Source organism: Abramis brama (assembly GCF_963993115.1).
Source record: "Abramis brama genome assembly, chromosome: 3".
Lineage (NCBI taxonomy): Eukaryota > Metazoa > Chordata > Actinopteri > Cypriniformes > Leuciscidae > Abramis > Abramis brama.
Window position 1 is genome coordinate 50,461,141 of NC_139965.1, and position 13,980 is coordinate 50,475,120.

The 13,980-nt window shown below is 35.7% G+C and overlaps 1 protein-coding gene across 2 annotated transcripts; it reads left to right on the forward strand.

Moving 5' to 3' along the window:
* The first annotated feature begins 528 nt into the window (after positions 1–528).
* On the forward strand, positions 529–13,828 carry LOC311080122 (E3 ubiquitin-protein ligase TRIM21-like). Of its 2 annotated transcripts, none has more exons than XM_084109897.1 (7): positions 529–681; positions 6,738–7,310; positions 7,620–7,715; positions 10,180–10,413; positions 10,529–10,670; positions 12,441–12,467; positions 12,811–13,828. In XM_084109897.1, the coding sequence occupies exons 2-7, from the start codon at positions 6,756–6,758 to the stop codon at positions 13,365–13,367; spliced, it is 1,611 nt and encodes a 536-aa protein (XP_083966023.1). In that variant the 5' UTR covers positions 529–681; positions 6,738–6,755; the 3' UTR covers positions 13,368–13,828. The 2 variants fall into 2 exon arrangements, with proteins under 2 accessions (XP_083966023.1, XP_083966024.1); XM_084109898.1 differs by lacking the exon at positions 529–681 and adding an exon at positions 6,347–6,439 and having other exon boundaries at positions 12,811–13,816.
* The last annotated feature ends 152 nt before the right edge of the window (positions 13,829–13,980 follow it).

Below are 13,980 nucleotides of genomic sequence, written 5' to 3' on the forward strand. Positions count from 1 at the left end.
ACACACATAGTGTTCCTTCAAAGTTAATTGGTCAGATACACAGTTTATACTCTTCTTGTTATGCATATTATAAGACTTTCGGAATTTATTGAATAAACAAATGAACAGATTATTATAAAGCCTCCTAATTCCTTTAACCATATATACTGTACACTTCCCATTCATCTTCATCCAGCCTGGTCTTCCTCGACATCCTGTAATGTGATTACCTTATGCAGGTAAATCAGTTTTCATTGGAAACATTTTATCTGACTCCCTAGGCTCTCCCAAGAGTCTGGGGGGAATGTGCTCAGTTACCTAAATATCCTTATAACTTAGTCAACAGGCAAAACAATACATTTATGGACAAAGAATGTGAAGGTGTATAATGTCATTGATTGATGCTGGTAATAACTAGTGTGGTTGCTTTTGATTTATTGAATGCAGGCACGTCAAAAGCACATGCAAAGTAATGATGAAAATGTGTGTAAATGTGGAGTAGTAACAGGGGGTGTGGTAAATGTGGAGTGGGAACAGAGGGTGTAGCTTCTTTTTCTGGGAAAGAAAGTGACAACAGAGAGAGATTGTGAGGAAACGAAACTCTACTGTACATAAATAGGAGAGAGAGAGAGAGACAGAGAGAGAGAGAGACAGAACAGAGTGATTGAAGAGAAGAATAAAGAATTCATACTTCTGATTAAGGTAAATCTAATTCCTGCTTATTTCTCATGATCATTAGGGTGTTTGCAAATGAAAGGATCACTACTATTGCTCATCATTCTATTGTTTTTCAAAACAATTAAAAAGTATTAAATTTTGATATGTGAATAATTCCTGAAATCACGCTGCATGTTGCTTTTCTAAGCCATCACACTTGCTAATCATACTACTGTTGTATTGTTGTTTTTCAAAACAATAAATATTGAAATGTTTTAAAATTTGGCAGCTTGGGAATGATTCCTCATGTAGCTTGTTGAGGAATCCATGATATTACTTCTCTAAGCCATCAGACTTAAGAGATAAGATATTAAATATGCAGTTCACTTGTTCGATAATGCAATTTTTGTTGAATCCAATTTCAATTCTTTTTTATTTAAAACCATTGGATTGCCAAAATGCAGCATCAATGGCACCAGGGTTTAAGGGTTAGGTTTTGGTTGTCTTTATGTGCTATAAGTGTCTTTGAGATGCATCTGTGTCTTGTGGTTTTATCAGCCTCTCACGCCATCTGTTGCATTGCTGTGCCGTATAAAAAACAAGTTCTACAAGAATTGAGACCTCTGCATTGTATCTTTTGTCACTATGCACACACATACAGTATCATGTGTAGAGACCAGTATAACATGGAGACTTGAGAATGGACTCTATTCAATCTGGCTTACAACCACTTAGGAATGCCCTAACAGCTACACAGAACACCCTATAAATGGTATGGTAATATAAATGGTAATGATATGCTTAGCAACATCCTAGCAACCAACTAGCAATGCCCTAACACAACTACAAAGAACATCCTAGGATAGCTTATCAATACCCTAGCAACCGCCTAGCAATGTCCCAGCCAACATGACCACATGGGTTTTATCTGGGTTACATGGGCCTCATCTGGATATGGGGTCAGAGTGGGCACTTTAATGGGCTGAATGTGGGCTCCAGCTTGGTTAAAGTTTTGGGCCCCGTTTATTTTAGGGTTCCATATGGGCCACATGGGTACTTTTTTGCAGCTGATTTGATTTACCAATATGGGTAACTACCAGAATTGTATAAAAAAACAAACATTTTAAACCAGTTAATTAAATTGAATACTTTTTAAGTATTTAATTTGTTTTTTAGGATTATATAATAATTTAATATACAAATAACAATCCATGATCCTTGACTCATTTCTTTTTATTTATATGTATCCAAGGCTTGACATTAACATCCGCCAAACTGCCAAATGCGGGTGGATTTCAGCAGTGGCGTGTAATGCAGTCACTCCTACTAGCCACTTTGGTGGGTTGAATTTTATACGCTATATAATATAAATTAATTAAAGTAAAATGAACTAAAGCAGTAAAAAGAAGATACATAGAATAAACTTCTCATCTGGCAAAACACAGAGTCAAGTCATCTTCATTTATATAGCGCTTTTAACAATGTAGATTGTTCCAAAGCAGCTTTACATTGATAATAGGAAATTAAAGTAAAGTGTTTTGGCTTTATAGCAGCTCTAGAATAAAGTTATTGTCCAGCTAAAGTTAGTTTGATTGATTCACTTCCGTCGCATTGATCATTAGTTATTAACTTATAGGGGCCGCTAACACGACACCATTTTAACTGAAAACTTCTTCAGTTTTCTTTGAAGTTCTTTCTGTGCAAACTTCAAAAACGCAAACCAGTGAGAACGCTGATGGCGTGCACATGCGTATTACGAGTTCAGTCTATAGGTATAACTTAGAATAGACACATGCTACCAGCTGCGCTTTCTCGCTCTCTCTTTCCGACAGCGAGTTGACACACAAACCCGCCTCCCCTCACTCACTCGTTTAATTTGCTTCGGATGAATATTGTTGGTGTTACAGGGCTTGAATTTCTGCATGGGATTGCGCACATTGTGCATAACTCATTCCCGCAAATGTTTTACTCACACCCAAAGTGTGCGCACGTAAAGCTGCCCCTCAGTGCTAAATTGAGTTTTTTTTTTTTTGCTGCTTCTTGACCTTAAACAGCCAAATACACAAAATAATATTATTATAGATAATATTAAAAATATATATGTGGCAGTTTTGCCCATGGTATCGGTGTCAAAATTGGCCAGTGAAAATGCTAAGTGGCTAGTAACTTTGGAAAACCACTAGCCACAGTGGCTGGGGAGCAAAAAAGTTAGTCAAGCCCTGTGTGTATCTAACCTAAAATATTAACCTAAACGGTAACACTTTAAAATACGGATCCTTCGTTAATGAATAACTACACAGGAACAAATGAGTAACACAATATTAACAATCTAGTAACTACAGTTAACTAACAAGTAACTCTGATTAACGAATTAGTAAGTAATAGCACACAGATTTAAGTGGTAGTTCACTATTAACTAATCAATAACTACTATTTTTTTAATACTTCCCAGAGAACTACTGAATTTTTTACAGATTTAAGTGGTAGTTCACTAATAACTAATCAATAACTACAATTTTTTAATACTTCCCAGAGAAATAATGGAAAAAAATTCACAATTCATGCAAAACTTAATAACTAATGCAGGAAAAATTACTAGCACTAGATTAACATTACTGCTAGATACTGTACACTAATTATCAATATGTAGTAGCGTAGCAGACTTATGATTTGGGAAAGCTGTCAATAATTAGCCTATGCACTGCTGTCTTTTAGAGAACTATTCATAAACTAAATAATTTTTAAGAATTGTTTTTATAAATGCACTTGTCTGGAACACTTACCCTGTGGCCGATTTTCCGGCATTCCTCTGGACTGGCTTTGAATAACTAGACTCATCATGGTGAGTACTGGAACATACTGAGTCATCAGCCATCCAAATACCAGTTATTTTATTATTTAACCTACCTCTCAAAATTGTTTTTATGTTCATATGTATATATATATATATATATATATATATATATATATATATATATATAAATATGTGTGTGTATATATATCCTGTGAATGATTAGATGATTCTACCCTTTCGGGTTGGCTCTTCATTAGTAACTACAGCATGGAATCATGATAACTAGTAATGACTCAAGTGTTAATGCATACTTTTATAGGACTTACAAATTATTTGGATCCGTATTCTAAAGTGAAGATCATGTTAACTAACTAGTAATGACTCAAGTGTTACTACATACCTCTATAGGAACTACTAATTATTTGGATCCGTATTCTAAAGTGAAGATCATGTTAACTAACTAGTAATGACTCAAGTGTTACTACATACTTCTATAGGAATTACTAATTACGTGTTGGACACACGCAATATTGAAAGAGCTTGGTTAACCTACAAAAGCCAAATTTGGCGACTGAGGGGAAACAGGACAGAGCAGCTTCTAAAAGAACATCTGTCTTTTATTGAGTGGACTTACTGGCTGGGACACAAGCACAGATATGGTCCTCTAGGTCGTCTTCTGAAAGACATTAGAAGGCATTACAGCAATTAAATATTGTATGCTAGAAGACAATAAATAGTTTTTTCCAGTTCAGGCATCACATATGTGAAGTTGTTGCATTAAATGGAAATGGTACCAGACGCTTAATAAATAATTATAAAATATATGTTTATAAAAGCTACTTTTTTCATGCCTCATGTTTAAACAAATTTTTCTAGTCATGATTTGTGCAACCAAACACAAGTCATTTCAAGCGTATGAGATATTGTTTGTGAACTTTTAAATACTATACTTTTAGAAAATTTCTTTAGAAGTATGCATTAACACTTGAGTCATTACTAGTTAGTTAACATGATCTTCACTTTAGAATACGGATCCAAATAATTAGTAGTTCCTATAAAAGTATGTAGTAACACTTGAGTCATTACTAGTTAGTTAACATGATCTTCACTTTAGAATACGGATCCAAATAATTAATAGTTCCGATAGAAGTATGTAGTAACACTTGAGTAATTACTATTTATCGTGATTCCATGCTGTAGTTACGGTAAGCCAACCCGAAAGGGTAGAATCATCTAATCATTCACAGGATATATATACACACACACACACACACACACACACACACACACACACACACACACACACACACACACATATATATATATATATATATATATATATATATACATACATACATATCTACATATGAGCAAAGAGACATACATAAAAACAATTTTGAGAGGTAGGTTAAATAATAAAATAACTGGTATTTGGATGGCTGATGACTCAGTATGTTCCAGTACTCACCATGATGAGTCTAGTTATTCAAAGCCAGTCCAGAGGAATGCCGGAAAATCGGCCACAGGGTAAGTGTTCCAGACAAGTGCATTTATAAAAACAATTCTTAAAAATTATTTAGTTTATGAATAGTTCTCTAAAAGACAGCACTGCATAGGCTAATTATTGACAGCTTTCCCAAATCATAAGTCTGCTACGCTATTACATATTTATAATTAGTGTACAGTATCTAGCAGTAATGTTAATCTAGTGCTAGTAATTTGTCCTGCACTAGTTATTAATTAGTTTTGCATGAATTGTGAATTTTTTTCATTATTTCTCTGGGAAGTATTGAAAAATAGTAGTTATTGATTAGTTATTAGTGAACTACCACTTAAATCTGTAAAAAAATTCAGTAGTTCTCTGTGAAGTATTAAAAAATAGTAGTTATTGATTAGTTAATAGTGAACTACCACTTAAATCTGTGTGCTATTACTTACTAATTCGTTAATCAGAGTTACTTGTTAGTTAATTGTAGTTACTAGATTGTTAATATTGTGTTACTCATTTGTTCCTGTGTAGTTATTCATTAACGAAGGATCCGTATTTTAAAGTGTTACCACCTAAACTATTATCCTAATAATTTAGGATAACCTAAATTATAATTTAGGATAACCTAAATTATTGGCGCGTGTGCCTTCCAGCGAATCCCGTCTTCTCGTTTGAAAAAAAAAAAAGGTCCCATAAGATTTTTGTGTGTAGCCCACCTTGGCCACATTATTATCAGCCCCCATTTGGGACCTAAGTGAGCCCATGTAATGAACATCTAACTGAGCCCCACTTAGAGCCCACTATGGACCCATCATGGCCCCAATGCTAACATACAATAACCTAGAACTGAGGCTTCTTCCACATCAGACATTGTTATAGGAAACATGCTAAAAGTGTGACGAGCAGAAAATGACAATATAATGGAGACATGTTTTTAAACTGGCCGAATCGACGGCTTGGAAAAAAGCTGTGCATACCAGCCTCCTATGGTTCTTCCGCTGCCTCAGAAGACGCAGTAGACCAACGTGGCGCCTACACATTGTCATGTTGTAAAATTTAAATAAGACAACGTCTCTATTGCAAACCCCTCCATGTTGCGGTTGTTGTTGTTGTTGGTGTATTCCTACCAACGCAACGTCATTACCATAGAAACCAATGCAGATATTCCAGAAAACGAAAGAGAGGCACAGACACACAAATCGTACAAAACAGTTGCGATACACAGTGTGGACGTTAATAATTTTAGATCAGATTCCAATCAGATACATAAATTGTGTGTAAACGTAGCCTATGATCTGCAGGACCCATTGAGACACATTTGGCAGAAGTCACAATGTTGCCAGATAGTCCTCTCGAGACTGACATCTGGTGCATTACGAGAAGTATGTCCGATGCCCTGAAGTGGATGACCGGCAGGGAACAACCAAAAACAAATGGTTTGCAAGGACTTTAATGCAGCACATCAGAACCTAAAGGAACACTTAAGCAATTAAGGAGAAAGGCTTAATGATGGCCTTAAGGTACCTTAAGCCCTTTATGACCCTTAAGGACCTGTAGTTATTTTATTTATTTATTTATTTATTTTTTGCAACAGATGTTTCACTAAGGGTATCCTTAACCTTATAACTTAGGTTTCTTATAACTTAAGGGCCTTTTTGGAACTGGCCCCTAGTTATTACTTCATCTTAAATGTAATGTCTTTGAGCAAACAGTCTTATCAAGAACAGTTTTTTTAGGTGTAATTAATCCATGGCCATCAATATTATAATTAATGTTGCTGCTGTTGTTGTTGTTGCATCTGTTCTGTTTTCCCCTTAGTTTTGACAGACAATCAAAATGACTACAGCCGTAGACGTCTCTCGCCACCTTCATTGCCCCATCTGTAAAAACCTGTTAGCAGATCCGGTCTCAACCACATGTGGACACACCTTCTGCAAGCGTTGTCTGGACCAGCACATAAGCATGTCCGAGCCACAGTGCCCTCTTTGCCAGGAGCCTGTGTCCACCAAGCCATCTGTGAACGCAGCGCTCGATGCCCTCCTGCGAGAATTTTACCAGATGCAGTTACCCGACCTGAGCCTCTTCTGTGGAGAAAGAGGTGTGGTCCCATGTGACATCTGTGACGAGCACCTCACTTTCAGAGCCGTGAAGTCCTGCTTGAACTGCCTTCTTTCGTACTGCGATCAACACCTGAAGCCGCACCAGTCTATGGTGAGATTCAAAGGCCATAAACTGGTGAATCCCATGGAGAAGTTGGATCAGAGAGCATGCAATTCGCACGGTAGGCCTCTGGAACTCTACTGCAGACAGAACGAGCGCTGCATCTGCACCTTATGTGTGAAGTTGGGTGGAGATGTGATACCTGTGGAGATAGAGAGAGAAAGGAGACAGGTGAGAAAATCAAGGTCTCGGGAAATAACACCGATTAATCTTTTCACCTGAGATAGGGTTTTAATTGTTTCCCAAAAAGAATAAACAAAACTTAAACTGGCGAGTTTTTTAAATAATTGAGAAAGAAAAAAAATACTATTGAATCATTGAACTTATTAAACACAAAATTTGGATTTACATAGTTTCCCATCACACCGGGTTTTGATATAATTTTAATTGACTTTAGATTAATTCAGTTTACTCAGAAAGCTGTGTGTGTGTGTGTTTGTTTGTGTGTGTGTGTGTGTGTGTGTGTGTGTTTGTATACAGGCTGAGCAGCAAACAGCCATTGAAAAGCTGGAAAGGATGATCAATCAGAGGGAAAACAAACTCGACGAGCTTAAGGAATCAGCCAAAAAATACCAGGTACATACATCTTTCTACAAAACACGCAAATCTGTATTAAAAAATTACAATGTATAACTTGACACCACTCACTAAATTAAAGGGGACCTATTATGCAAAATTCCCTTTTACATGGTGTTTGAACATAAATGTATGTCAGCAGTGTGTGTACACAACCACCCCTGTAATGGTAAAAATTCTCAGTTCTAGATTTTGTGACGTCACTTAGTGATGCTTAGGCCCTAACCACGACTGCTGACGGACTCTGCCCTATTAGCATAGACCCCGCCCTGAGTGAGCTGTACACAGTCCGCCATGTTTATCTCATCGCCAGAGCATTTAACAGCAGCATTCCAGAAATTGCACGATTCTGGGTAAACTGAAAATCACTTTTTTTAATTTATTTTTTATTTTATTTTTTTTAATAGAGATCACGATTCTCCCACAATGCTGAATAGACAACTAAACAAAATAACATATTCCTATAAAATGTTAGTTGCTGCATTCTATTTAAAATATTTAATTCATTTGAATTATTATTTTTAAAAATGGGTTTGAATGAATTATTTAGTGATTCATGCTGTGATAATTTGAATTATTGTAACACAGAAATAATGATACTGTGTGGTTGAAAAGAGTGCAAAGCTGTTTCATACCTATAGCTACATGACAACTGCTCTCTCTGGGTCAGTGGCAGTGCCAACATATATTTGAATGTTGCATTGTCATCATACTTGTCAAATGTTTAAAAGACATAGGTGAATTGTTGTCATAAGATAGCATGGTTTGAATCGAGATTGTGATCTTTTAAAGATGAATCATGCAGATTTAAATGGTTGGCACATTGTCTACTGTGTATAAACAGTTGATGAGAGTTTGATATGGTAATATAGCTGTTCTGTGTGGAGTCTGCATGCTCTCCATGTGTTTGTTTGAGTTTCCAAAGACATGCCACATAGGTGAATTGGAGACACTAAATTTGAAGAATCATGTTTTCGACACAAGACAACAAACAAACAAACAAACAAACAAATAAATATAAATAAAATTCCAATTCCATTGTCCCCTTACGAAAAATAAGTTTATTCAAGTATTCTATTAGTATACTTCTTTTAAACTATAAATAAGAAAGTATACTTTCAGTCTACATTTTATATACTTCTCAAAAATATACTTTATGTACTTCTCAGAAATATACTTAAAATTACACTTAAGTGTACTTGACTTATACTAAGAGAAAAGTCCAAGTATATTTGGCCTGTACTTGTACTCAATCTTTTGATCGAGATATACTTAAAAGTATGTAGTTCAAATAGAATGCAAGACAAAGAGAGAAACAAGTCCATAAGGAGAAATGTGGCAGTATATGTTCTGGACAAATCCATCTCCAATCTGTGCTGGCTTCCAAGAATCACACACACACATACATGGAAAAATACATTAAAAGAGATGTGTGCTTGAACAAAAAACGGCTTCTCCCCTCTCCCCATTTTCCCCTTGTAGCCTACTCCAAAGTCAACAAGTTTACAGACCAAGGGTTCAGAAAAGTCAGACTGCGAGCTGAATTTTACAGACAATTCAATCTCACAATACTATTAGTATTTATTAATATTTTGAATTATTTTGACATTTTTAGTTTTTATTTTAATTTGAGTAATTTTGTTTTGCTTGTGTTATTTTCATATTTTTTTTTATTTTTTAAACATTACTATATTAGCCTTAATACATTTTTGTTTCAGTTTAAAGAGATAGTTTACCCAAACATTTTTATTATCCCATGATTTACTCACCCTCAAGCCATCCTAGGTGTATGTGACTTTCTTATTTCTTATTTCTTATTTATTTACAAACACAGTCGGAGACATATTAAAAAATATCCTGGCTCTTCCAAGCTTTATAATGGCAGTGAATGGAGGATGAGATTTTGAAGCCCAAAAAAGTGTATCAATCCATCATAAAAGTAATCCATACGGATCTGGGGGAGTTAATAAAGGCCTTACTTTACACTTTTGGACATTTTTCTTACACAAACGCATCACTTCAAAAATTCATCCTCCATTCAATGCCATTATAAAGCTTGGAAGAACCATGGAATTATTAAATATAACTCTGATTGTATTCGTCTGAAAGAAGAAAGTCATATACACCTAGGACGGCTTAAGGGTGAGTAAATCATGGGCTAATTTTAATTTTTTGGTGAACTAACCCTTTAAGTTTGTGCAATTTTGTAGGCCCTACTTAAACATATGTAGGCTATTTCATTTAGTAAGACATCACTTTTATTTTCGTTTGTTTTTCATCTAATATTTATATTTTGTTTTGTTTCAGCAGCCTTCATCCTTCCCTTGGGTCACTTTGACCCGGAAAATATTTGTGAAAAAAAATAAACAATAATAACACTGACCTGGACTCAAATAAATGATTTAGAGCTTGCCAGATCAAGAATATGTTTAATTGTTGTGTTATATGCCTCCACTCTTCGCAGGCTCTGATAGAAAGAGAGCAGCAGGAGATCAAGGAAGTGTTTGCTGCAGTGATGGAGGCTGTGAAGAGATCAGAGCAGGTGCTGCTGGCTCCTCTGGAGGACGGAAGGAGGTGTTTGGAGAAGGAGATGGATGAGAAGACACAACAAATACAAAAAGACATTCTCAAGTATAAGGAGACCATTGACTCTTTGAATCGCACTATGAATGAGGAAGATGGCATCTTCTTCCTGCTGGTCAGTTAATCATGAAATACTGACTAATATTTTACAAACACAAAATAATACTGTTATATGCCCCAAATAAAACTACTATGTGTCCCAAATAATACTATTATATGTCCCTTTTCAGTCTTACCCATCTGTACCAACTGAGTTCAGAGATGACTGGATGATTTCCATTGACACTGAATTAAACTTTGGCACTATGAGAAATATAAAGGCAGCCTTATTGGCAGAGATTGAGACTCACTTGGAGAAACTTTGCACTGTTGGTGAGTGATTATGTCTGAGAGCTGTGATATAATTAGCAAACATTCCCTATTGTTATTGCCGATAAATAGAGTTAAGGATTTGGACAAGATGTCCTGCACTGTTTGTGAGCCCTTGTGAAAAAGAAGTATACTTCAGCATACTTTTAAAAATATTACTTATTACAGTAATAATATACTGTAAAAGTATATGAGCTGAATATAATGTTTTCGAACACTTAATTGCATGTTAATTGCATTTACTAAACACAATTAAAAAACTAAAATAAACAATGGCGGACTGTGGCTCACTCAGGGCGAGTCTACGCTAAAACTGCAGTGTCAGTCAAAAGTTGTGGGAGGGACTTGTGCAAAAGTACGTCACATTGCCCTGAATCTGAGAAAGGCTTATTCTGAGACAGTGCTTATGATATATGGGGATTTAAAGAAAAAGCACTGGGTGGATTTTTATCATTATAGGGTGGTTGTGTACACACACTGCCAACAAAATGTATGTTCAAACGCCATGTAAAAGTGAATTTTGCATAATAGGTGCCCTTTAAATAAAATGTCTCCCTTTAGATCTTTTTTATGCTCAAACAGCAACATTACAGATTAACTTAAGTTGAAAAAGTAAAAATGCATAATAGGATAAAGATTTGAAGTAGGCCTACACTACAAGTGCACAATACAATTAAGCGCACTTCTTTTTCACATGGGTGTACAGTCATGAATGACACCTCAAATCTTGTGTTTAGTTAAGGAGAGGTGGATAGTGGTAATGATGGTAATACCATGGTGTTATTTAATGTATTTTTGAGTAACATTTATGTATCATATGAATATCAGATATCTGTTCATGGCGTGTCTGTCTCAGTACCTTTAAAGGATTGGTTCACTTCAGAATTAAAATTTCCTGATAATTTACTCACCCCCATGTCATCCAAGATGTTTATGTCTTTCTTTCTTCAGTCGAAAAGAAATTAAGGTTTTTGAGGAAAACATTCCAGGATTTTTCACCATATAGTGGACTTCAATGGCAACCAATGGGTTGAAGGTCCAAATTGTAGTTTCAATGCAGCTCCCAGCCAAGGGATCCTTATCTAGAGAAACGATCGGTCATTTTCTAAACAAATAAAAACATATATACTTTTTAACCACAAATGCTCATCTTGCAGAACTCTAATCATGTTGGAAAGGTCAATAGCAACATAGACGAAAGTACCATCCAATATTTACAAAGCGAATGTGCAAAGACTAAGTCAAATGCCCTTTACAAAAAAAAGGTAAAACAACGATGTCGGACGATTTTGAACTTGGAGCAGAAAATTAAATGGGAGTTTTTTTGCCCTACCGCGGTACTTCTGCATATGTCACGTGTGACCTTTCCAACGTGATGACGTAATGCGGGGCGCATCGCAGAGTTCTGCAAGATGAGGATTTGTGGCTAAAAAGTATATAAAATGTAATATTTCTTTTGAAAATCACAGATCGTTTCTCTAGATAAGACCCTTATTCCTCGGCTGGGATCGTGTAGAACCCTTTGAACCTGCATTGAAACTGCAATTTGGACCTTCAACCCATTGGTTGCCATTGAAGTCCACTATATGGTGAAAAATTCTGGAATGTTTTCCTCAGAAACCTTAATTTATTTTTGACTGAAGAAAGAAAGAGTAAATTAAAGTAAAGGGGTGAGTAAATTATCAGGAAATTTTAATTCTGAAGTGAACTAATCCTTTAAATGTAAAGCTGTTATCATGATTTGTTTTGTGATGTTATCTCTTCTCATTACAGAAATTAGAAGAATTCACAGCTTTTCAGGTATGTGTAGGAATACTTGGTAACACTTTACAATAAGGTCCCATTTGTTAACTTTAATGCATTAACTAACATTAACTAACAATGCACAATACATTTGTTGCAGTATTTATTAATCTTTGTTAACGTTCGTTAATAAAAAATGCAACTGTTTGTTTGTGTCAGCTCAGGTCCATTAAACTTTTGATTTAAATTATGTATAAGTAAATGTTGAAATTAGCATGATTAATAAATGCTTTAAAAGTAATGTTCATTGTTAGTTCATGTTAACTAATGCAGTTAACTAATGTTAACAAATGAAATGAAGCTCAAACATCAAGTATCTGAGTATCTTGTATTTGCTCAGTGGACGTGACTCTGGATGCAGAAACGGCACATCCACACTTAGAGGTGACTAGAGACGGCAAAGTGGTCAGAGACACTGGAAAAAGCCATGACATCCCAGGCAGTCCACAACAGTTCGACCTGGTTGGAGGAGTCCTGGGAAAGCCTCGCATCACGTCGGGAAGAGCTTTCTGGGTCGTGGAGGTGGGGAAGAAGGTTGGCTGGGAACTTGGGGTGATGAGAGAAGGCTCGAACAGGAAAGGGAAAGTCTCCTACAAACCCAGCGAGGGATACTGGTCCATTGTGCTCTGCGGTCAAAACATGTATGGAGCTTTTGAAGACCCTCCAGTCCTGCTGCATCTCAACACCAAACCCCAGAAGCTGGGAGTGTTTGTGGACTGTGAGGAGGCTCTGGTCTCCTTCTATGATATGGTGGCTCAGTCACATATTTACACATTTACTAAGTGTAGTTTTCATGGTGCAATCCGTCCATACTTTAATCCTCATCCCAACAAAGACGGGAACAACTCAATTCCATTGGTCATTTGTGCTGTCAATCAAACTGACGTCTCTGTGTGAGAGAAAGGGCAAATCTTGATTTTGAAACAAATGAAATCAGATATAGTAATTTATCTAATGAATTATATAATTAATATAATCTATCTATCTATCTATCTATCTATCTATCTATCTATCTATCTATCTATCTATCTATCTATCTATCTATCTATCTATCTATCTATCTATCTATCTATCTATCTATCTATCTATCTATCTATCCTGTAACTTTAAATGGAAATTAAACTTGCTTTTTGATCTTGTAGGGACCCTGGGGAAAACAGCTTATAAATCATCCTAATTATGTTTTATTGGGTTTTTTTTGAAAATGAAAAAATGCAGAAAGTTGTCTCTTGTGTGTTTAGGGGTAGGGTTAGTGGATAGAATATACATTCTGGACAGTATGAAAATCATTATGTCTATGGAAAGTCCCCATGGAAACCCAACATAAATAAAGCATGCTAAATGATGTTTTGAATGTGTGTGTGTGTGTGTGTTTTATACTTTCTGTCCAAATATTGCTATTAATATATCCAATCTAGCAAATGAAGAGGCACAATAGCATTGCTACCTTTTGCTTTGCAGCTTTTTGATTGTCAACCAACTGCACAGGATATATGATTTATACCTACAT